At 43.1% G+C, this 25,189-nt stretch overlaps 2 protein-coding genes across 2 annotated transcripts; one reads left to right on the forward strand and one right to left on the reverse strand.

Moving 5' to 3' along the window:
* Positions 1 to 10,977: 10,977 nt before the first annotated feature.
* DNAAF10 (dynein axonemal assembly factor 10) lies at positions 10,978 to 19,134 on the reverse strand. Its single transcript, XM_076335033.1, has 8 exons — positions 18,946 to 19,134; positions 17,889 to 17,989; positions 16,725 to 16,855; positions 16,177 to 16,278; positions 14,748 to 14,863; positions 14,250 to 14,384; positions 12,640 to 12,737; positions 10,978 to 11,881 (listed from the first exon to the last, which is right to left on the reverse strand). Exons 1-8 carry the CDS (start codon positions 19,132 to 19,134, stop codon positions 11,674 to 11,676), a joined length of 1,080 nt encoding a protein of 359 aa, XP_076191148.1. The 3' UTR covers positions 10,978 to 11,673.
* A 150-nt stretch (positions 19,135 to 19,284) lies between these two features.
* On the forward strand, positions 19,285 to 24,546 carry PNO1 (partner of NOB1 homolog). The gene is made up of 7 exons (XM_076335040.1): positions 19,285 to 19,543; positions 19,734 to 19,883; positions 21,328 to 21,411; positions 22,093 to 22,153; positions 22,939 to 23,056; positions 23,602 to 23,672; positions 24,145 to 24,546. Exons 1-7 carry the CDS (start codon positions 19,352 to 19,354, stop codon positions 24,210 to 24,212), a joined length of 744 nt encoding a protein of 247 aa, XP_076191155.1. The 5' UTR covers positions 19,285 to 19,351; the 3' UTR covers positions 24,213 to 24,546.
* The last annotated feature ends 643 nt before the right edge of the window (positions 24,547 to 25,189 follow it).

Raw genomic sequence — 25,189 nt, forward strand, 5'->3', positions numbered from 1 at the left:
CCGCATCAAAAGTACTGGCACTACTAGCCAAAGACCTCTTCCGCCTCCTTTCTGTTCACGATCTCATCTGAAGCTTATTGCAACTAAAGTCTGCAGCCTCTCCCCTCCGAGGCAGATTAAGATAGGATCACTGGAATCCATCAGCGCGGTTGAAGAGGGCCTGTTCTCAACTATAGGTTATGCAGGAGTGTATGTGGCTGATTAAGTCGTGGCTGGTTGCCTGAAGGGAATGTGCTGAGCCGGCTTACTCGGCATCGGGGTTTCTCAAGGAAGGGAGAAACAGGTCCAGTCTGAAGAGGGATGAGGTCGAGGCTGGGGGAAGCGGAAGAGTGTATTCGCAGGGGGAACAGGACTGGAAGTTTGGGGTCTTATCTAGCTTCAGTGCACTTCTCTGTGCCTTCAATGCACTCTAAAATATTGCAAAAGTGAGCTTCCTTTTAATAGGTTGGTTTACATCTAAGTGCTATACTATGTTTATTCTAATTAAATCAGTATGAACTGCAAATGGGAGTCTTTCTCCCTACCCCCGGTTGGAAACATATCTAAAGATCTTCAGATGGAGTAGTTACTTGTTTACATCTTGTCATCTCCTTTTCCTCCAGGAGATTTAGAGGTTTGGGTTTTCAGTTTCAACCAAAAATGGCTGAAAAAGCAATATAATTCTATATTTTTTTAATAACAGAGTATTTATGAAAGCAGCAAACACAGGGATTCTTTAAGAGCCTTTCAGTTTTATGTGGGACGCATATAAGGATAGTAGAACCACTGGGGTAGGGAATGGTATTCCTACTGTCTGCTAATATTTTAGTATAATAATATAATGTTTCATTGAATTTTCATAACCATTTCTTATTTTCAAAAAACACAGTCTTAGATATTTTATCTTGTTCATTTTTACTAGTACAACTACAGAATTATGCATTGTAGGTAAAAGGGAATTTAGGAGATTTTTTTTTTATATAAAATTCAGAAATGCAACAGTCTGAAGGATAGCAGAGAAGTAGGAAGTAGAACTCCTAAGTCGGAAGTAGTAGAACTCCTAAATAAGGTAATACTTTGCACTTCCAGTGTGCCAGGTGTCTACAAGGACCTTAGAACACTTGACATACGTTTAGTTCATTCTTACCTCAGTATTCACATGTCACAGGTTGGGAAACGGAGAGAGGGAATTTGATTCATAGACTAATTGATTTACCAAACGTTAGGTAGGAAGTTTCTGCCAGAGTCTTCTTTCCTAAACCCAATATTTTGTTTCAATTACAAGATCAAAGGAAAATGCGGCACATGCTGATCAATGTTCAGATTCAACCAACTCTGTTTGTAGAAGATTGTAACCACGTATAGCATTAATGCAGTACAGGTTGGACTCACGAGTATTTCATGATCATACAGTGTGGCTCTTTGTCTCCTTCTAGTGGTTTACATTTGTTACAGATTTGCTACTGACTCCAAACTACTACGGATTTATACTTTTGTTCAGTTAACTGGAGTTCCTACACTAAGTGCCACAGGTCTTGGAATTTCTTGAGGCAGTTCACTCAGAGGATTACTAGGTATATAAGCATTCGTTTTCTGCTTAAAATGGCTGTGTTGCTTGTTTGGTTTTCAAGAGCAAAGAGTGAACAGTTAAGGATTTACATTTATCCCAGCCAAAACCTGATTAAGATACAGCTCTCATAAATTCGATTGTTTTATGCTGGTGCCACGCTGAAAATATGTTATGATTTTATATATGGATATCTATACAAAAATCTATCCAAGAAAAGCTATACTGGCATCCGGTACTTAATGGAAACCATTTCATTCGAGAGGCCTATGAATGATTATTGATTTTTCTCTATCGTTCCCAAAACAACAGAAAACAGTCCTGAATATTTTCTCCAAAGTAGTCAAAGTGACAGACATCTTTAACATAATTACTCCTTTATTATGTTGTATCTCGTTCATTGTACATACTATATATCGACTCCTGCAGAGTCAATGTTCTTTGCAGAGCAGACAGGGAGGCCAAATCCTGTAGTCTTGACCTCACTGGAAACATTATGCTTACAGGTCATGCAAAGCACCACAGCATGATGTACAGACCAGCTGTGACAACTCCAACTCCCAGAAACAATGCCACTGAAAAAGCTTTTGGAGATGCTCATATAGAAGACAAGATAAATAAAAAAATAGCCTAGGTTCTTCTGCTGTGAATCTGGTGTGAATACAGAGGAGGATGCTAGAAGCTACTCATAACAAAAGGGTTAATGAATCATTGGCAGAATAAAAATACAGATGCTAAAATCAGACCAAAAGCAAAAGATGGTTGTAATAGGCATCTACAGTCATCCTAAGGGAGAAAATAAAGCAATAGAATTGCTTTGTCTGCAAGTCCAGCTTCTTCTGACACTAAATGCTCTTTCTGGCCTTTTAATGTGTCTTAATGAGAGCTGCAGAGATACTTCATTAAATAATTCAACCTTTCTAAGTAGATACTTTTATCAGGTGCCCACCACAAGCCCTTTCTATCAATTACTAGAAAGCCAGTACATCCAAACACAGAGAACATTCCCTTTTATTCTGTCAGTCTCTGTTTTAAACCTCCAGAGATTCAGCAGCCATGCTGAAAATGCTAAACCAATGCAGACTTAAATGAGACTAAGTGAGACTACAGCTACGCTATGTTAAAACTAAACTGACAAATTTTGTGTTACCTCTGGTCAGTCTGTAGCTTGGGTTTAAAATGTGTTTGTGTAACCTTGTGCAACATCACATTTTAAACTATTTCAAGAGTGAGTTAGTCTGCACCTGGGTAACCTGAGCTGCGGACCATTTCACGATAGTTCCTGGTCTAGCATGTTTAAAGTCAAGTTATGGCCAAAGTCATTAAAAAGCAGAGTATGAGACGGTACCTTTTAAAATCCCAGGTCGGAGCGAGCAGACCAGTTTGGGAGATGTTAGTGTGTGTAGTTCACTTGTGTCTGAAGGGCCTCAGCCACGCTGGGCATTTCTGGGATAGGCATTTTGTGATTGTGAGGCCTGTTTCTTTGCAATGTAATCCAATGAATTTGCGATTTGATGTATGGGCAGACCAGCAAGTTACCAGAAGAGGGTGTAGCAGGAGTAAGCTGAAGCATGAACATCCATCTGCTCGCCAGTACCTGCCTGCCTACGTGCACTTGCCACTCAGTGGAAGAGAGGTGAGTGTCTGATGTTTCCTCTGGCATATCAGAAGACAAATACCTGCAAAAGGACAGTTACAGGCAGCTGCCTGGCTCAATGGCATGTTTATGGTAACTTAGGTCTCTGCCTGTATTCTCCAGAGACCAGATAATATGCAGGGAGCAGGGAGGCAGGGCAGGAATAGAGAGTTTACAGTGATTTATTGCAAGGCAGATGGTGAGTCCAGGAAGAGAGCCCAAGATATCTGGCTGCCAGGGTTGTGCCCCCGCCACTAGATAGGGTAAGAAGGGGAGCAGAGTCTTGAGGCTAGCCCATATGGATGTCTCACAGCTTCAGGAACTAAAAAAACTGTAGCAATGACACTTAAGACAGTGGAAAAGAAGTGTAACCTCCAAAATTTTCCATGTTGTGATAGTTTGCTGGACTTGGGGACGGCGTATGTGGCAGCCTAAACCCAGGTGAACTTAGACTCACCTTTCAGTTAAAATGCTCTGGAAATGTCTTTTTTTCTGCACACAAATTAAATTAGAATGACTTTAAACCTACTAAACACAGACTTTTCCTTTTTGAAAACATAACATTTCTAATCAAAATACAGATGTAAAAGTACATGGAAAGAAGGAAACTGAGCTTGATGTAGCTTTGTTTTAGGGAGGAAAAATAATATAATTCAATAAGACTAGCTTAAACCCTCTGATTAAAGCTTTTTTAACATAACAGATAAGAAGGATGAGATCTACACTGAGATAAAGATAGTTAGTACAGATCAAAAGAGCTAGTGTTCATGCCAACTAGATTAAATGACAGGATGTGGTGAAATGCTGGGTACCATATCTGGTTACTTTACATACAAAGCTTTATCCGCTGAATGTAGATACATCTATTAGGTTATATGCATTTATATATGGAAACTGTAGAAATAAATTAAAAGCAATCTACCATTTGTAGAGTATTTGTTGATACTGTTCTAAGATTGCATTTCTTCCAATTAGTATGTAAAGCTGTAATTTTTTATAGCTGTCTTTCTCACTAAGATTGTGGAAGTAAATTGTATTAGAAATTGAGGTTTATTTCTAAATGCATTAGCATTCCACCATTCTCACTTGTTAGCTTCTGTGCATAAATTCAAGAGAACCATATATTTCATACTTCCAACTTCATTTTAGCAGGAAGCCTAGGACAACTTTAGGAGTAAATTAAACTTAGGACCCAAATTGCAGTTGTCATTTTAAAGGGGATTTTATATTTATTTATCTGCACATGGTCCCTGAGGAGGCAGGATACAAGACTGGAAGGCTCTTTGGTCTAACCCAGTGTGGCTGCTCTTAGGTTTCTCGTACACTCTGCAACAGCAGGATGTGGGAGGAAGGGAATGTGAATGTCAGGAAGGGAAAACGCTGCCGGATATGAAGATGCCACAGGCCCGTGCCACTGCGCACTTCTGCAAGGCAGCAGGAAGGGTCTGTCCCCCACATCTGCTGAACAGACCGCAAAGTCCTGCCCAATCGAGCTACACCAGAAAGAAACACAAAGGAGAGATTCTGACATCCCTGCAGGAAGACTGATGATTCAGAAAATGAAAGGTTTAGCATGGGATGCAGCTGAACTGAACGAATTTCGTTAGCTGCACCTACCTTTTCTTGTTATTTTTCACTGTTGCTGCAGTGCTGCGTAGAAACCTAGGCCGCACGGTGCTCCAAGCTGGAAATACTCATAAGAAGATTGTCTCAGAAATCTTAAACAATAAGCAAAAGACAAAAGATGAAGAGAGCATGAGGAAAAAGCCTTTAGTACATAGAGGACATTGCTAGTGTTGGATTATTTCTGGCAGACAGATGCAGGATGGGCTGGAGCAACATCCCAGCATAATCAGAACCAGAAACAGCTACAGCTGCAGTAGAAGAGGTGCATGGTTCCATTTTGCTCTGTGACGCAGGGAAGGGGGCAAGAGGGTGCAGCTCCCTTAGCCCTCCCAGCAAATCCACAAATAAGAACAACTTAAGGCTTTGCGCCACATGTAGTCATTCGCATCTGTGCAAAGTGAGGACAAAGTAGCATTTCTGTCCTGATGGAAATGTTCACACAAAAAATCAGGTCCTCAATACTTTATGAAACACAAATAATTGCCAGTGGTGGATTTTAATGTAAGTGGCCTCCGCCTGTAAGAGAAGGAACTGGAAGCAGCTGGGACGTGGAGACTTAGATGGTAATTTACTTGAAAGAGTAGTTTCAACTGCAAGACTGTAACAGTCGGTCTAACAGTGGGCAACTGATACAATGCAATCTGGTAAACAGGCTGAGCTACTACTTCTGAATCACTGCCACACAAAAAGGTCCCATCGGGTCTCGATTGCTGTGCAGTTCTGTGGGCCTTACTGCCATTCTGCAACCCACACGTCCTCTGGCTTCAGAGAATGTCTTAAATGTTTCATAACCTTAAAATCCCAAGCAACCTTGGAGAGCTTGCTTGTGCTCGTTTTATTTATGTTGCTGATGAGCTTTTCATAATGATGAAAAACAGCTTCACTGCCAGGCTTAAGAAGGTCTGGGTGTAATGTTCTGATCAGGAAATATCCTGAGAGGCTGGCAACCTTGGGTGGCCTCTTGCACATTGACAAGAGAAAAAGAAGCCATTGGTCTGGGAAGGGAACCCCAGTCTTTGCATTCTGCACAGGCTGTTTTTACTGCCAAGCTCAAGAGAGGAGGGAACTTATACGTGCCTCCACATGGTTCTGCAGCTCAGCTCTCTCTGCACATCCCCAGAGATGGAGATGGTGACTAAAGATTTACTAACATTGTGGAGGCAGGGAGTACAGGCAGGAGGGAAGGAGATCTCTTGGAAGTAGAGAAAACTGGAGCAGACACATCTGTCCCAGAGGCTGTAGCTGTACTACTAAGCTAAACAGGAACGGGCTTGTTCTCTGGCTCAGAGACCAATTGGCATAGCTTGTGACCATACTGTTAAATTGAGCTGGTCTCCAAAGCAGGGCTGCTACATGCAGGCTGCCTTTTGGGAACAGTTCCTGCTCATGTTACAGTCCTGAATCACGCCAGCAAATTATTGGGCCAGTTGCTAGTTGGCCCAGATCAGCTAGTTAAGAACGTAACACTGAAGAGTATTATAAGGAAGAGATACTCTGCTGTGATCCCCTTTGCTGCACCGTCCTGCAAAACTTCTCTGCCTCTTCCCTGGCAATTGCCTTATTGGTGGCTGAGGAGGAGGAAGGCCAGAGCATGGGGCAGCTACTCACTGCCCTCGAGATCCTAGATACTCTTGCAGCTGTCAAGCAACACTGACCTACGCTTCCAGTGTCCTCTGTGGACAAGGCTGTGCAACTGCAAGGGCAGGCTGTGCGGCGAGAAGGAGGTCCTCCCAAAAAGGCCAGCAAGGAATGAAAACTTTTTACGGCCAAGGCTAGAACTGGCCACATCACCAAGTCACCAAACAGCTCTGGCGCAGTTGTACAGAAATCCCATCTGGTCTTTCGTCTGGGCTGAACCTGCACTGCCACAGGCAGTCCCATAGCCATGCTTTACACTGCACACAAAAGGATTCAGCGCTCAGCTCCTGCCTGAGTTAACAGCTGACGTTGCCTAAAGTACTGGGACTTGTGTTTGCTTCTGCAAAATATCTTGCATGCATGAAGGCTTTAAATACACTCTAGACATACAGACTGTGATCTGGATATTCTTTGAGGAGTGGGCAGTTGTTCTGTTCAGAGTGCCTACTACTGAAAATACAGCAGTAACAGCATCAGGAGCAAGAACATGTAGGCTTAATAATTGAAGAAAAAAAAAAAAAGTAAATCAACATATTTTCTGGCAGTTTGTCGATACCAACTTTACAGTTAGACAACTTTATTACAGTGATGAATATGCAGGCCACAAGTTAGTAGCTTCTTACTTATGAATCAGTCAGCTTAGCCAAACAATCCCTATTTGCTATCAAATATATTTGATGGCAATAATTTAGGGAAGATGAACTGAACTGTATTGGCAAGCTGTATCTGCTGTGTCTGAAGTTATCACTGGAGGACAGATGCCTGTTTTCCACACAATTCCCTCCCATGATGTCCCTAATGGCATCAGTGGTTGTGAAGGGGCAAGGGCACGTGCGCTTCCAAATGTTAGTATATGCTGTGCACCTCACAGGTTTGCCATTTATTCCCTGCTTCAACTCTGCCCTTCAGAGTTACAGTTGCTATCTTGGATGGCACAAGCAATAAGTAATTACAAAACTAATACAGTTCACACATGAGCTGTTCTAACTTCACTGGGTAGATTCTCAAATGCTGGCATGCTACTTAACTTTTTCCTCAGTCCTTTCTTCTGTCATGGCTCTTTTGTTGCTGATTCTGGTTTTGAATACCTTCTATATCACAGCTAAACTTTGGAAAACCAGAGACAATAGATGATGTTTCACCCACCTTGACAGCGCACTGTATTGTAGCTTCCCATACAGAGTTATAACTGGCCTTACTTTGCTTAAAATTCAATCCAAGTCATGGCTAAGCTGTAAATAATTTTTTTTTGGTGATGAAAACTATATACTGTAGGCCAAATATAGACTACCTGCACAGAAACCTCGGAGGGCTGTAATCTCCAAGGACCTGGACAAATGGTGAAAGTCAAAGTAACTATATTGATGTGAAAGAAAAAACCCTGATTTGTGGTAGCTGGGGATGTGGGCAACACCTGGTAAAAAAGAAAAACAACTGTGTAACATACCTATATTCTGGCTGCAGTCATGCCCACAAACAGATTTTTCTTTTCCATGAGCATACAGGGATGGTGTGCGCAGGAAACAAGCGATAGCTGCCAAGCAGATATACTTGTTAAATGTGGTCACGCGCGATAGAGCCATCAAACTCAGTAGCACATTCCATTCCCTGACCCTGGGCGAGGCAGGGGTTTTCCAGAGTGCTCCTCGGTGCTGCGTCAGAGAGGTTTTGGCCCTGTGCATTTCATCTCTGATGCATTATGATTTTATTTAGAACACACTTTAGTTCTTCAGCCTCCAGGCTGCAGAGGTAAGGTGCCAGTCTTCAGCAAGAAGGGGAAGGACTATAAATAGAGAAGGCTAGGCTGCCACAGATGGGTTTCGGTCAGCTTAAGTTTCTTGTTTAGCCTGGGAGAAGCAGAAATCCAATCTGCTGAGGAGATACAGCATAGTACAGGCACTAGCAACAGCTCTTCTCTCCAGCCAGTAACTATCTTTTGTTTTTTAGGTACACAGATACAGCCACTTACCTTTGCTGAACAAGGACAGCACTACCATTCATCTATACTTCCCTCCAGCTCTCTCAGCTTTTTGCAAACTCTTGCCATGCAAACTGTCATGTATTTTCATGAAACCAGCTATTCGTGAGGGAAATGCATTCCTTCATTTTCAAAACAACAAATAAAATGAATCCCAAAATTAAGTACCCAGAGGTAACACACATTTCATCTGTTGGAGGCCCACAGAGCTTTAAGAAGTGTTGTTTATTAGTTCTTGCTCTAATTTGTATCACCATCATGTAGGCTCACTAGGAGCTCTCCCTGGAGTTGTTTGTGCAAGGAGGAGACATTTTTGCTGCAGGCCAAGTATGTAATAAAAGTACGACCAAGAGCCCAATCTTGCGCTCAGAGTTCTTTGTTTTCCCTCACAGGTACCTATACTGAGAGCTTTTTCATCCCTTACTCTGTGCTCGATTCAGAATTACTACTAAAGAGAGAAACCATATTTCCACAAATTTCCACTGCCTAGCGTACCTTTTAGTGAGTATATTTTATTTACAGCACAAAGCTAATGGAGGCCATCTCTGAACAATGCATTTTAGACTCAAAGCACTTGAATTGATTCTTTGAACTCCACACCCCCAGCTTTTCAAAGCAAGCTGCAGCCAAGATTGCAGAGCAGTAGTTCCCCCTATTCCCTCCCGCTGGCATGCACCCTAAGAGGGACAACATTTAAATATGCTCTCAGCATTACGCTATGCACACAAGCAGATGGGATTACTTGTGTCAAAAAAAAAATCATATACTAAATATTACACTTGAAAGCAAACCATCAAGTCTTAGGGAAGACAGCTGTATCTCATAAATCTTTGCCTTCCACCAAATACTTAGCCTACATCCCTTGAAAGAGCACTTGCAGACCTACGTACATCTAACATGCTACACAACCTGCCATTTGTTTGCCAAGCCAGAGCCAAACCCGCACCAGAGGTTAGCACAGCACACTTTTGACAGATGGACAGACCTCATTAGCCCTCAGTCAGGGATCTTGAAGTTCAGCCTTCGCAGCTCTGGTGCCAGCCCACAGCACTGGGAACCTTCCTTGCCAGGGCATCCCCATGGTTCTGGCCACACTGGGGGTCCTTCCCTGTCCCAAGCTGCTGAGCAAGATGCCTCCTTCACAGGGAGACGGATTCCCACTGGTCAAAAGCAGCCTAAGGGCTGCTTTACTGGAAGTAAACTTTTGTCACAGTTTCAGATACCTCCGTTTGTTACTATCAGTTACTGCGCTTTCATCCCTGCTGGCCCTTGCTGAACCCATAATACAAGAGACTCAATTTGAAGGCAGGCTAGAGCTGAGGATCACTGACCTACTACAACCATGGATTTCCACAAACACATTGGGTTTATGGTCTATTGCAATTTTCCCGCTGGCCCCTCTCTGCTACAAAAGCATTAATGATTTCTCCATTCCACAAGGTTTGAGGTTTAACAGCTTGCGAGCCTTTTCTACCCACAAGTGCCTGCTCTTTTTCCTCAGCTGGTTTAATCAATTAACATACCCAGGAGTTAACAGGGACAATTCTATCTCGCTTGTATTTAGCTGGAATCTTAGATCAGACAGAAAGTCTGAGCCTGAGGACATCACATAGTGCCAGGTTTGCAGCCTTAGTGTTGCCCTTCTGCTACAGCTCCTCACCTCTCCTTTCAACCCAGTTTCCCGTTCTATTTTCAGTAGTCTCTGGCTTCCACACTGCTTCCCCCATTTCCCACTTTCCCTACCTTAACCTTCAGTATTTGGCTGTTTCCTCTTCCTCCTGCATCTTGCTTGGGCGCCAGTCGGTGGCAGGACGAGTACAGACATAAGGCCCTGGCACCTCTCTCTCTGCAGAGCAGCCTCTAGTTTTCAGGAGCAGCCCCTGGAAGGTCAGGCTTGAGGCAGTGCAGGCGACTCACCTGAATTTGTCAGATACCAATTCCTCATTCCGAAGCCTAAGAAAACAGAGGTTCTTTGCAAATGGCCACACAGGGGCTTATTTTGGTTGTTAACCTGGACAAAGCCGACATTTTCCCATCGCAGTCTGGTTTCAGAAATAGTTAAATACTTTTACCTGAAACTTGCATATGCACATAGAAGTCAGCTGAAAGCTAACAGCAGACAAAGAAGTGACAAATAAAATCATTAAAGCTTACTGAAATTAAGAAAGCCCCTGCCATACATCCACAAATAGAGGACAGTAACTGGATGTGCCTGCTTAAAAAGAACTGGCAGCAGCACACACTGCTAAAATCAGAAAAGAAACACATTGGAGATAAGGGGAATTACAAAGAGAAGTTCAGGTGAAACTACAGTAACAAAGCTACTCTGTCACATTGGGTTTTGAAGAAATACTGAATCTGTTTAAAAGAAAAAAAAAAAAGACAGTACTTTGGCTACCTTATAAAGTTTTTCACAATGGAGGTAAGTTTTAGTGACTTTTGCTGCAAAATGAGTGAAGTTTTATCTAAGTACTGCACACTGTTCTTGTAAACCTATACAAGTATATTCCTTCTCTAAATCTCTGGAGGTTTGAAAAATATACTTTGTTCGTATTAAGACAACACTCCATATAATTTTATTTGTAGTACACCAAGTTACAAACAGATTTAAAAACAACAGAACATAAAAACTTGTTACGAAACCAAACTAAAATAATAAAACAGTGCATTTTGCTCAATAGTTTAATTTCAATACGATCGTCAATAAAAAGCTTACTCCATTAAACCTGAATATTTCAGCACTCATTACAGCTTCTATAGTGTATTAAAGAATCCTAAGTCACTTTAACAAACATTCTAATTAATATATCCAATAACACAAAGTTTCAGTGAGGGAGTATATAGTAGTTTCCATTGCATGAATGCATACAGACAATACTATATATAAAAAAGCCAAACCATTTAAAAAGCGTGAACAGATTTGCACTGATTAAACTGAACACAAACAATTTAAAGTGATTTCTGAAATTACAGGTTGCGTTAACACAGAGGCACATTTTATTTTAAATGTAAATTCACATTTCTAGAAGGTAAAAGTTTTGTGCCCAGGTGACTTCAAGTCATTGCGGCACAATTAGTCAAACAACTCTAACTGCATGTATCTGAACTTTCAATAGAAAGATCTGGTTCCTATTTCTTTAATCCAGTTTTAATAAGGGAGAAATTAAATTAGAAACAGGAGGGCTCTCCCTCCCATATTTACAGACTGCAAACTATATTGCTTTCTCATCAGAAATTCTAGTTTTCCTGTCAAACTTTGTTAAGCTTCGTAACTATCAGCACCCTCACAGTTTGGTCAAAGGCACCACAAACACACAGTCCCTTTTTGTCGGGGCTCCAGTCTAGGCTAGAAATTGGCTGCGTTGACAGAGTCACATTCTGCAAGAGGCTGACTGAACCTGCCACCCCCATCTCAGCTCCTTCAGAATCCTTCTTCGAGCGCTGAGCTGGGTACTCACTGGCAAGAAGTAAAGAAAAGTAAAACATGCACTTAGAATTTGCTGATAAAAACACATTAACCTTTTTATTTTAAAAACAACACAGAAAAGGGTTTCCTCTGTTCTCAAGATAAGGCAAATAAATGTCTTAAAAATAATGAATAATCGTATCCAGCTATATCCACACTGCATACTTAGTAAGTATTTCATGAAAGAAAAAATGAGGCAGGAAGTTTTGAATCCTGACACCTCTCTCCTACAGCCCTTCATTTTTTAAGTTTGGCTCTTGCCACAGGCAAGAAAATCTCATCTCTGCTATCCCTCTGAAACTTAATGAGCCTACTTCACTCCACTTAGGATGATTAAATTATTTTGCCATGTAATGTAAGGAGATGTAAATTTAAGAATCATTAGAAGTCCAGGCTTTCAATATTCTTCTCAGACATAACTGCTACTATATGAGAATTTTAAGAAATAATTCCATTTATCACCTTGTTAACCGAGGATATAATTGGATCTTGATTATGTTAAGAAAAGTGACAAGGGCAAAATTCACCTGTGCTGTTGTCACATTCTTTTAGGGATTAATTCAGCATTCCAGATCAAGTACTGACACTGAAATCACCCTTTCTACTGCGCTTGTAAGCAATAATTTTAACTAGATATTCTGAGGTTGGAAGCAGGACCCCACTCATCATTTTCAGGAAGATTCTTTCTTAAAACAATAAATGGTTGGTTTCTTATTCCCCCTGTTGCAGGCTGGAGAGCGATCACTTACTATTTCCAGAGATGAAGGCTGCCAGCTCCTCCACTTGTCATAAATATATCTCTGTTCTGTGGTAGGTGCCGAACCTGCCATATGGTAGATTTTTGCGCCTAATAAAAAAAAGAAAAAAAAAATCAGCATCGTACAGAAGTCAGTTATGGATAAGCTTCACAAGAAAAGATGCAGAATCTTAAATGGCAGTCACTTGTATGAAGAAAACCTGGCCTTCTCATGGTGATATTGGAACATCCGTCCTGAGGTACCTTCCCTTCCTCCAGCCTTGTGACCTGCTGCCACAGGAGCGGCCAGTTCCCAGGAGAAGCCAAATCAGGCCTCCAGTGCACCCCGTTCTTCCTCAGGGATAAGACAGCAGCCCTACCAAGGCTACCACTCACTAGTACTTCAGCTTCTTCGGGACTGGCCGTGTGAGCAAGGTTAAAGAGAGGTAAAGTAGCTGCATAAGCATGTCTCTAGGAACTGCTCTAGAACTAGAGCTCTCAGGCTCTTAGGTGACACAGTCACCGCAAGATTACTTTCAGTGACTGACATCTCTTAAGATCATCACTGGAAGGGAATATACTACAAACACCGTGCAAACACAACAAACAATCTATAATTCAGATTTAAATCTCAGCCAGGGAACAGCAAGATCACATAGCAAAAGGAATCACTTAGGGAAAGACCCCAACACACGTACTCTGACTTAATGCCCATCTGTCTGAAAACGTCCAAAAGGAAAAGCTTAAATGCAGGCAATGAAAGATAAGAAATTTTCACATTTTGATCATTACAAACACTAATTCAGTAAATACTTTTGTGTTATCTAATCAAAGTACTTCCAACATCTTATCTGCTTTGAATGGTGGTATGGAAAACAGTAATTTAAAGATATTAAGCTGAAACTCAGCTTTTTCTAATTTAGACAGTCCTGGAGAACTTCACCACAAAAGTTCCTTTTCTCTAATTATCAGATTTTGTTCACTAAAAAATAAAAATAAAAATAAAAATACTGTTTTATAAAGAACTTAAACTAATCAATCCAGTGGTCACAGGTAGAAGATGAAAGGTTATAAGAGTTCTCCATATTTAACAGCCTCCAGGCCACTAAGTCTCTCCTATATATCCTTTCACTCACTCTGAACATCCCAATCCAAAAATGTTTGGTTCTGAAGAAAAATAACGATTTCTATGTCTCGTATGAGGTCTGGTGACTGCAGGATGAAAAGTGTTTGCAGAGGGCTCACTTTGGTTTGGGATATATTTAAGATTTGGATCTGCATGCTCATCACAATTTAATACGGCCTCCAGTAAACATGACTCCCAGACTACGGGCACAGCTGAGTGCACAGAGGTGCAACTGCAGCAGGACCCAAAGACCAGAGAAGCCCAAATATCAGGTTATAAAAGGGAGGAAACCTGGGTGAGTGCTGGCAGCTGCATGCACAGGGGCCCTTTCACTGCTTGCACCTGGGGCCACACCAGCCACGCTACCGCACAGCTTGTGCCCCAGTAACCTGGGCATCTGTTACCTATCAAAGGCAGTAGTTTTAGACCTGTAGTACTTTGACAGCATATATTCAAAAAGTTTGTCTCTTATTAAGAAATTCTCTGTCTCCCCATACCTTCTCTGAAACAGAAGCAAAACCTTTGGTTGGATGCTGAGTTCTCATATCGAAAACATGAAATTTTCCCTCAAGCGATGTGGCCACTAGCTTGTTCATATTTACATCTTTTCTGTCAAACTCCACACTGCAAACCTGGAAATATAAAAAAAAAAAACCCAAAACAAACCACATTCAGCCTTGAAATTTAGCCACTGCTAAAAAAATGAGGGGTTTGTGATTTGTAAATAGATATTGATCATTGGGTATTTTTACAATGACAACATCACCAATTTGTAAATAACAAAATCATCTGAAAACATGAATCCACTGAAAAATACCCCATGCTATCCAGACCAAGAACTTGAGGGGTACTATTTGGTGAACTTAAAGAAAACAATTCCTTGGTACAATCTCAGCAGAAATGTCTTCTGGATAAATTTCTGGTAGACAGAGTCCTTTTGATTTTTCCATCCTGCATAGCAGCTGGAATGAAAAATACTTTTATGGTTTCCTTACCCCATTCTTAATGTTGGTCTCCCATCGTAGTGACATGGTTTTTAAGTCAAACAATTTAATGTCCCCATTGTCGTATCCAGCACATACAACACGTTCCTCTTGATTGTAAGCATTGCCTGGACACAGAGAAATAATTAATCAGAACACAAAACCCCTCTTTAGTCTGTAAATTTCAGCCCTCCTAAACCTGCAATTTCAACTTACATTTATGCCAGAAAAATATTACTATTGGGATATTAAGATTTAATGAACAGTCTGGTTTTCAAACCTGAAAGGTATAGAAAATATGGCTTTAAAACTGGCAGTCTGTTTCTTTTAAAAACATGAACAAAATTCTTATTCCCCCTGCCAAGTACTGCCTAAACCACACAGACTAAGTACTGCACACTGTTCTTGTAAACCTATACAAATACATCCCTTCTCTAAATCTTCATCTGCTATAAACCATGCTCCCCAGACAGCACCACGGCAGAAAGCAGTTCCTCAACCAGCCTCTCAAGCGTGAAATGTTAGCAGGACAAGACGACATTTCTCCAGACACAAGACCCGTAGGGAGGCCCTGCGTGTTACCATGGCCATCACTAGACAGACGCAGAAGCCTGTCTCCAAAACCTCTCAGCTGACAGGATCAGGGAAGTACATCAGTGTCTGAAAGAAGTTAGCCCAGAGCACGTAGTTCAAGATGAACCTGGCCTTGGCTCAAGCTTCAGTAATTCAAAAGAAAACTGAAGAAAATACGGAGACCACTTTTTTCTCCGTTCGTCAAAGCAGAAGACAAAGATATCAATAGCAATAAGCATTACAGTTGCACCTACTTGCCAGGAAATGTCCTCTCCTTACTATTATTTTGTTATTATAAATCCATGCACGTATTAGCATTTTGTAAAACTCACTCCCTGCCTCTGGAGGCAAAAGTGGAGCTAATCCAGAAATACCAGCTTGTGTAGAATACAAGCGGCTTATTCTCTCCAAAGGAAAAATGCAGAGTACACAGAGTACAACAAAGCATCTCTGTTGTCTTTAATCAGCTCTTAGCTTCAAGGATCTTCTCTTAAATTAATGCCTTAATGCTTGACAGTTGGAATGACGCTACAACAGCGATTGGTTCCTTGTGCGCTGCAACATTTACGCTCCTTCAGGACAACGCAGCTGGATATACTGTTTTTACATTCCTGGGCATAGAAATAAATCTTGCACAGCTTATCTGTGAAATGATTGACCAAAAGTGATAAGAGAATGAGTCCAAAACCCAGCCATCACAAAATTGGCTTCTTTTGAAAAACACATAAACTTGACAATGTTGAAAAGCAAAACCTGCTACTGATTGGTCCATACAAAATAAACTATTCCATAACATCCTGAAATATTTTGATAATTGTCAAAGCACAGTCATATTAGAGGAAGGAACGGTTATAATCTGATAAATTACCAAATGCTACTGTCCAGCAGTCTCTTTTGCTCTCCCCCTGTACAGGTTCCATATTAGCGACAGGAGTATCTTTCTGTCTCGGGTCCCATACCTTCACAGTTCCTGTGAAAGAAGGACAATGGATTTTGTATTACGGATACACTGTCACGTGGCGTTCATCTTCCCAGGGAAGGCCTGATCATTCAAAACACAGGAGCATCTCTTTCAATTCCAGAAAGCCAGACTGCATTTAGCGGATAGAGAAAAATAAACAGAAATAAAGCCAAAGTATTTGTTAAGGATATATTTTCTCTAGCTGATATTTTGCATTTATTCTGCTTTGCATTCCTTCTGTCCCATGCTCAGTGGCAACAGCATCTTTTGCTTATCTACAGCTTCTAAAAGAATTAGAGAAAATTTATCCCAAGCAAGATTCAAAAGACAGCGTATGAAGAACTAGTTGCAACAGATTTGTAACTAGTTCAGATGGCAGACTGCGCCCTGCCATCAAAGCTTGCAGACTGCTTTCTCAGAATAACTGAAAAGACTTTCAGAGTTCACTAACTCACCATCTCGACTGCCAGTCACAATTTCTGGTGCACCTTCCCCAATTCCTAAGCCACCTACACCATCTATACTGTTTATGATCTCCTTATGACCTTTCACAGAATAGACTGGTATTTCAGGAGCTTCTAAATTCCTAGGCAAGAAAGAAAAGAACAGATAATATCGCAATTTCCTTGACACTCAGGTTTTGTATAAAAATGGGAGGAAACTTGAGCACAGATTATAGAAGCTCAGATTAACAGTGGGAACAAAATATGGATGTCACCATTAAGACCCACGAGTCTTTGTTTGATTCCTTCTTTGGCTACTGCTTTAGACTGGTCTGAAAGTGTTTGCTCAGTTCTGGACTTCCCTGTTTGCAAAGGCAGATATGGGATTCACCGCAGCAACCCTTAAGAACCAGTTTTTACGTTGGGCTCAAAATGAATCACGCTACAGATCAAAATACTCCCATTAGCTTTACTTTCAGTAAGTAAAGTGACCTTATTCACTGATCCCCACCTAGCTCTGACTACTGCTCTTCAACTTCAGATGAAAGCTGCTTCCACCTGTGGGTCTCACGGTTCTTTCCCACCGATTCTCATCCTTCGAGAATCCTTCAGAATTTTATTTTAAATTTCAACTAGTGACTAATCCACGTCATCCTTGCTATTCCAACAAAATAGAACCAATAGTTCCTTAGCAAGGGAAATAAAATAATAATAAAAGCTTTTTTACCCTATAACTGTATTTGATAATCCATTTACCTACACAAGTGAATTATGCAAATTATTCAGGGACCTGAAAAAACATTTGAAACTTCAAGATTAAAAATATGTATTTAATCTAGGCATCAAATTTAGGTTGAACACAACCTCTTGTACTTGTGCATCCGTTCAAACGCCCCTTTTCAGAAGAGGACCTAGCAGAACTTTAACAGGTTTTTGTAGCTGCACACAGAAGATGCAAGTGAAACAGCACTGAATTAAACCGTTTTGCAGAATTCATGTTGTTTTTACAAAGCAGGCGTGTTCCAATACAGTAGTCAGCAAAGCTTACGATTGTGTCCCAACCACATGCAGCACAGAGAGCATTTTATACACAAGCCAGCCACATAGAGAAACACCAGTTCAGACAGACACCTACGACATCAAATGAAAAAGCTTCGAAAGAATATCCGTGCTTACCATATGTTAAGGTTTCCACCAAAATCTCCTGTAGCTAAGTATCTTTGCTGCAGAGACGTAGCACCAAAAGTTCCACATTTTATAGGTTTAGCCTTTTCAATCTTTTAAAAAAGGATACATTCTGTGTCAGCGCATGGAAAAAAGCAACACAACCGCAGACTGCGGCAGCAGTTTCTTGAGAGTCCACGGGTGGCAGATTTCAGTGAAACGTACATAGGCTATTTAGCGTAAAACACAATCAAGACGCTATCAAGGGCAAATTACACTCTGCGGTTATTTCTTTGTGCACAGAAAGCAGAGACTTCAGTTCAACGGTCTTTAAAAAAAAACCCCAAAACAAGCAAACCCCTCGGCCTCAGCTTGCTAACGATACTCGGAGGCTACCACCTCTGCCGATTTGCAAGCACGGCGCAGGGGGAGTCCCAGCTCTTCCCGGAGCCCTGCTGGTACGCCGGGAAGGGGAGAGTTAGGCCGCTCCTTCGGTTAATCTGGGCAGCGCTCTGCATGCACCTGCAGTGCCTCGCGCCTGCGGAACTACCTTGACCGAGAAAGTTCATTCGCTCGGGGCCCCGCGGGTCTTCGTGGGCCCGAGGCGCTGTCACCCCTGAAAACGAGCAGATCCTCAAAGGTCCGTCCGCGTTAGAAAAAGCCCCCGAAACCCAAAGACGGCCGGAGCCCAGAGCTCTCCCCGTAACGCCAACCATGACAACAAACCAAGGCACGCACGCCAGACCCGTGTGGGTAAACGGAGCGACGGAAGCTACGGGATTAGCAAATTTAACAGGCAAACCAGGCCCAATATGGTGGTTTTCTTCTAACGTTTCTCCCGCCAGCGAGTCCCGCTGGCTCTGGACAAGCGCCAGGGTCTCCCTTCCCGAGCGGGATTACGGCCGGCGCTGCCTCGGGCCGCGGCCCCGCCGCCAGGGCAGGGCCTAGCGGCCCCCGTCCCCGCGGAGGGGACCGGGACGCTTGGGCCGAGACGCGCCCCCCGCCTCGCCGCAAGCCCAGCGCGCGCACGCGGGCACGCTCGCGGGCACGGGCACCCGCCGGCGCTCACCTCCCGCAGCAGCGCCAGGCGGCCGCCCCGCAGCTCGTAGAGCTGGAGGAGGCCGGTGCCGCGCGCGGCGCTGCCCAGGCAGAGGAGGCGCGCGCTGCGGGGCACCCACTTGCAGTCGAACAGGGTGTAGTTCAGCGCCTGCTGCACGTGCGCCACCAGCTGCGGCCGCTCCGGCCCCCCCGACGACATCCCGCCGCCGCCCCCACCCCCCGACGAGCTGCCCGCCCCGCCGCCTGACGCCCGCGCTCCGGCACCGCCGCGGCCGCCGCAGGAAGCGGGCGGGAGGGGCGGAAGCGACCGGTGGGGCCCCTTCCGGCGGCCGTCGGGAGGCACGTGGGCTCGCGCGGGGGGAGAGGGGCAGGCGGTTGGCGCGCGAGCCCCTCTAACGGCTTCCCCGTCCGTCGCCATGGAGACCGAGACCGGGGCGGCGGCGGCGGGCGAGGGCGGCTTCACCAGCGTCTTGTCCAAGCGGAGCCGGAGGAAGCGGCGGGCGGCCGCGGGCGGGGAGGAGCCGCGGGCGGGGGCCGCCATGGACACGGAGGAGCCGCGGCCCAGCAAGAGGCCGGCCTTCCCGCCGGTGGCCGCCGACGCGCTCGGGGTACGCGGGACACCGGGCGGGGAAGTACCGGCCTGGTCGCGGTGCCGGCAGGAACCGAGCGCCCGGGGCCTGCGGGGCCGGGGCTGCCGCTCCGGGGGAGCCGCGGGAGGCCGAGCGGCCCTCTGGCCCCTGGAACGGTGGCCGGTTCTCGGCCTCCCCTTGCTTCACGACCCTCTCCCCCCCCTGCTAGGTCGGAAGAGGCGAAATGAGGAAGGTTCCCGTGCCGGCCAACAGGTACACTCCGTTGAAAGAGAACTGGATGAAAATATTCACGCCTATCGTGGAGCACTTGCAGCTTCAAATCAGGTTTAATTTGAAAACAAGAAACGTTGAGATCAAGGTAAAGAGAGCTCCTTCTCCTCCTTTCCCAGCTAATACCCGAAATGCAGCGCCTCTCCTCGTAGGTGGCGGTGTTGCGTGGCGTATTAAGGACTAGGGAAGCGTTCTAAATCCCCCATAATGCTTGGAAAAATGGAAACGGCGTAGTTTCACCTAACCAGAAAAGCCTCCATCTGGCAGTTATTGCTTAGAAACAGGTAGTTAATGTAAGTGAAATTCAAAAGTGTTAATCTCTTCCAGAGGGGGCCAGCATGAGCTGGGGCGGGGGGAGGGAGGTTCGATTTATACAGGAGAAAACTCTGTACTCGAGAATTAAGGAAGAGTCTTAGTCTGTGTGTTGGATATGATTTTGGAATGCAATGTTTTCCAGATATTTAAGACTACTAAATACTTAACATGACAAGTTTGAGTTAGCAGTGCCTTTTGAGGGGGCCACCGAATCTTCCAATGTCTTTTGTTTGTGGCAGAAGATAAGGGCCTGTAGTTTAATAGCTTGTAGTTTTTCTTTAATGGATTGCACTGAAATAGCTTAGGGTACAGATACCAACATATAATTGTAAATCCTGTAGATGCTCATTCTTCATTCTTACTCCCTCTCAGAAATATTCAGACTAGCTGGTTTTAATTGTATACCCAAAGCTCATGCTATCTATGCCTTTAGCATACATCAACATTGCTAATACAGTAACTCATGTGTCATCTCTCCCTTAGTTATTGTTCCCTGCTTTTCTTTTCTTACAGCTTCAAAGACTGCTCTTTTCTCAGTTGTCCCTGTTAGCATCTGTAAATGCAGATGTGCACAAACGTTTCGGCTGGTAGCAGAGGAATGCTTTGGCCCAGTTTTAGAACACGAGCTGAAAAAATGCCCCCTGGCAGCAAATCCTGTGGCCTCTGCTGGGGGCGGGGGGGAAGTATAAAACTTAAACACTCCAACGCTTGCTGATGTGTCAGGTCGATTTGTTCCTGTTCAAATATCTTGTTTCTCTTGTCCCGTATGTTTCATTGAACCTGTCCCTGTTTCTAATCACCTGCTGAAACATCTTTAGCATGTCGTCATTAGAATAACTTTCCTTTCCCAAGCTGTCTCCTGCTGCCCTTCTCTTTTATTCTCCTGTTCTGTGTTGCAGTTTAGTTTGGGGTTTTTTGTTTGGGGTTTTTTATTTCATGAAAAAGGTTCTTCTTGGTCACCGGTGGTGGGGATTTTCAGCAGTTTCTTTTTTCCCTCCCCTCCGAACACAGGCTCTGGTAGTTGGCGCATTCTTGTGGCTGAGGGTCAACATTATAAGGAAACACAAAAGTTATCACTTGGGTCTTTCAGTAAAACACCATATAGGAGCGTTACCTAAACATGGCTTTTTAACGGTTAGCCTTCATCCCTTAGATTTTTCAAGTCCTGATCCTATTTGCGTGGTCTTAATTTGCAAACGTAACTTCTTGTCTTGCAGACTTGTCAAGAGACAAAGGATCTCGGTGCTCTAACAAAGGCAGCTGATTTTGTGAAAGCGTTTATACTTGGGTTCCAAGTAGAGGTGAGTCTCCCAACAGCTCGATCGTGAGATTGCTTGAATTTGCTTGCATGAAGTCTTTGGCCTCTCCGCAAATTACAGTAAGAAAGAAAGAAAAATCTTTAGGTGGTTTTCTAGAAATAAATTTGATTGAAATTGTGACTGGAGCGGAAGTCTAGTTTCTTAAGCTAATGCAGAATGAAAAGGTAGTCTTCAAACAGCACATAATTAAAATTATGAAATGGAGGAAATAGTTAATGGTATGTGAGAGGCAAGCAGGAAATTATATTCTGTCTGGCTCTGAGGTGCTCTGCATATGTAGAGACCGTTCATTTTGCTTTAGTCCCAGTCAATAACCATCAGTCTGTTCAAAACTCAAAATTTACTTAGAGAAAACAGAAACACTTTTTGCAGTATCGTACAGGCTGCTCGTTGCCGCAGACTTGTACTGCCTTCACTAGTATAGGGGGGTCTGCAGTGAATGTGGGGGTCTACGCGTTTGTAGGGTTCTCTACACAGAAATAAATGCTTATATTGCTATTGAAAAAATACCTGATCTAACCTCAGCTGGCTGTTGTTCGATATGTGAAGTGGGGAAATACTACTGATGTCATCTGTTTATATGTGTAAAGAAAACATATAAGCTTGCAACTCTGTTGCGGTACTGTAACACTCATGCTGATAACAAATCTCTTAATGTTTTAGGATGCTCTTGCTCTCATCAGATTAGATGATCTTTTTCTAGAATCGTTTGAAGTTACAGATGGTAAGTAGTTTCTGCTGCGCTATTCCAAGTAGTCATGTGTACCGTCTGCAAATACATTTTTTGTTTTGTTCCCCCCCCCGCTCCCCTTGTGTCACTTATCCCCAGGGATCAGGAAAACCTTCATGCCAATACCTCGAATTACTGTCTAGGTACAGGTGGCTGGAAAGGGTTGTCAGTTTTGCAAGATGTTCCGACAACACCCCCCAAACCTGCATCCTTAAAAGCATGTCACTTTGTCAGGTTGATTGGATTTTTCTTGTCACAGCGTAAATGTTGTTTTAAACTTAAAGGTGACATGGAGTGTTTTGGGAAATACATCCACTAGATTTTTAAACTGGAATGGGCTTTGTTCCTCCCGCTATGGTGACAGGGAGGGGTGGGAAGTAGGCAGCAGAGATGTTTGTTATTTCATGTATTACTGGGACTCCTTGGAGCAGGCTCCAAGGAGAGCAGCATCTCAACGTGATCTGTTTCATTTCTACTGGTGTTAATTGCGTGCACTCTGGCTCCGTTTCTTTCCTCAATCTTTATTGCTCAGTAATGAAGAGAATGCCTTCCGCTGCAGTTCTGTATGAGAATTTCTCCCTGATGCCCGTGGTCACGTACCACTGGATGTGATTTTCGCTTCCAGTTATATAGGTGAATATAGATACGTATCTATTTCACCTATAGTAAAGTTGCTTTTGTATTACTGAAAATGAGTTGTTTCCAGTTAGTTGAACAAGGGAAGCATTACAGAAATACACACTGCTGCTGTTTTACTGAGTGTATTACTCTCGTTTTAGTCAAACCTTTGAAAGGAGATCATCTGTCAAGAGCAATAGGGAGAATAGCAGGGAAAGGCGGAAAAACAAAATTCACTATAGAAAACGTAACCAGGACACGAATAGTTCTTGCGGACGCGTAAGTACTGATTTCCTTCCTTCTAGGCAGAGCCCAGTCCCTAAATTAATCCATGTCCTCTTCCAGGAACAAAGCTAACTTGGAATTTTTTTAAACTGTTGTAGAGCAGTAGTAAGACAAACGATTTAAGTGTTATTTTTAATGAACGCTCTTTTGAGTATTTATTTGACCTTTGGAGAGCAATGACAATGTCAGCAGCACACCTAGAATTAAGTGATTCTACACAGCATAAGAATTCCTTCTTGCGAATAATCAAAGTTGAACCCACCAACCCTACAACGTTTTCCTCCTAAAGCTGCTACACTGTTAAATTTGCAAATTGTAAATTATTTTATGAAGGATTTAGAAGAGCACAGGTTCTATGCTGTAGGTTGTCTGATTTTGAGTGTTTGGGGTTTTTTTTAATTACAACTGTAGAAAAGGAACTAGTACGCTCATCTGAAATCCATGTTCATCTCTCAGATGCTTAGACTGATGCTTTATTAACTATGTAATCACAAGGGGGGGGTTCCATTAGCTAATACTACTTCGACTGCTTTTTACAGGAAAATTCATATCCTGGGATCTTTTCAGAACATTAAAATGGCACGAACAGCAATTTGCAATCTAATTTTAGGTAAGTCCTGTTATCTAATCTTCTCTATTACATCTAAATAGATCTTGCAGTCTGAGAAGCTGCTTTCTGTGGGTCTTGTCCCCTTCCCTTCCCTGGTGTGTCCATACCTGCACTTGGAACAGGTAGCTTGTTGGGAGTCATCTTGTTGCCCTTAAGAGAAGGGTTTGGGGAAGCAAACCCCAAAACCCTCTCCATGGTGCAGAAGGAAGACTTTCTGGTTTTTGCTTTAGCTGCAGTATTCCCTGAGCAGCTGTTTTGAAGGCACTGTCTAGAAAGCCAAAGGGGGCAGCTGGGGCAACCCACACCAACAGCTTAACTCTGCGCTTGCCGTAATAGACAGGGTGGCTAACCTTGGCCATCCTCCTCACCCATGGACTTATTTCTCCACTTTTAACAGACATGAGAGCAAAACATCCGTTTCTGTGACACACATTATCTTGTTTGCTGACTGAATTTATGCTTTCTTCTGCAGGAAGTCCTCCATCAAAAGTTTATGGCAATATTCGGGCAGTGGCCAGCAGAGCAGCTGAAAGATTCTGAGCTGCAGCATGGCTGCACCACCAAGGACCGGGGCTGGGAGTCAGGGTTTCTGTATGCATGAGAGGCCTGGAGCGACAGAAGTACTCGGTCTTCCGCTTGATTTGGAAGCCCAGAAGAAAACCAGGACTGTTTGTGCAGTCTAATTTCATTCAGACACGCTGTCTGATTTGAATACACTTAATATTTCTGTATAGTCATTAAAAGTTATTTTAAATTGGTTGTGTCTATATCAGAAGTATGGGTACCTGATTTTACTGAAACTTGTCCTCAAACAAAAACATGCTTCATTACTGACTTTCTGAACATCAAACTATTAAAGAGATGGCTGTGAGGACTTCGGAAAGCCTTTGAGTTTGAGCCTAAAGGAATCAGCCTAGTTAAGCATTCATAACCACACATCATGGATCAGTATCTTCCTGGAAAAAGGAAAAGGAAGTGTCAACTGGAATGCAAAGTTCAATGGCAGGCTGCCCGATGAGTCTCTGCTAGTGATGGGACAGTGTATCACACAAAAATGGTAAGAAGACAAAGAGGTAAATAGCATATTTGAACTTTATCCTGGAATCTGCACCTATATATTTTATTTTTTTTATTTTCTCACAAGTGATCTGTAAGGGCAGCCTAGTGAAGCCAAGAGCCTCCAGGTTAAGTACTTGCCAGTGTACCAGAGCACAAACAACTGTGAAGTGCTGTGACTCCTCCTTAAAATGCTCCATGTATGCAACAGAGCAGGGGGAGAGATGACACAGCCCAGCCACAGTCCCAATTTGACTTAAATGTGGGCCCTTTTGTCCTGACCTTGCCAGCCAAACTTGTTACCAAGTCTCTTGCAAAATAATTCAGTTTAGGTTTGTGAACGAAAAAAACTGAAGTGAGATTATCCAAAAACACTAACAAATTGAGTAAGCATTTCTCTCAAATGTCTGAGTTTCCAATGCAGCACTTTATAGCCAAATTCATTCAAGCCTTCAATTGCT

The sequence above is a fragment of the Aptenodytes patagonicus genome, chromosome 3 (genome assembly GCF_965638725.1).
Source record: "Aptenodytes patagonicus chromosome 3, bAptPat1.pri.cur, whole genome shotgun sequence".
Taxonomy (NCBI): domain Eukaryota; kingdom Metazoa; phylum Chordata; class Aves; order Sphenisciformes; family Spheniscidae; genus Aptenodytes; species Aptenodytes patagonicus.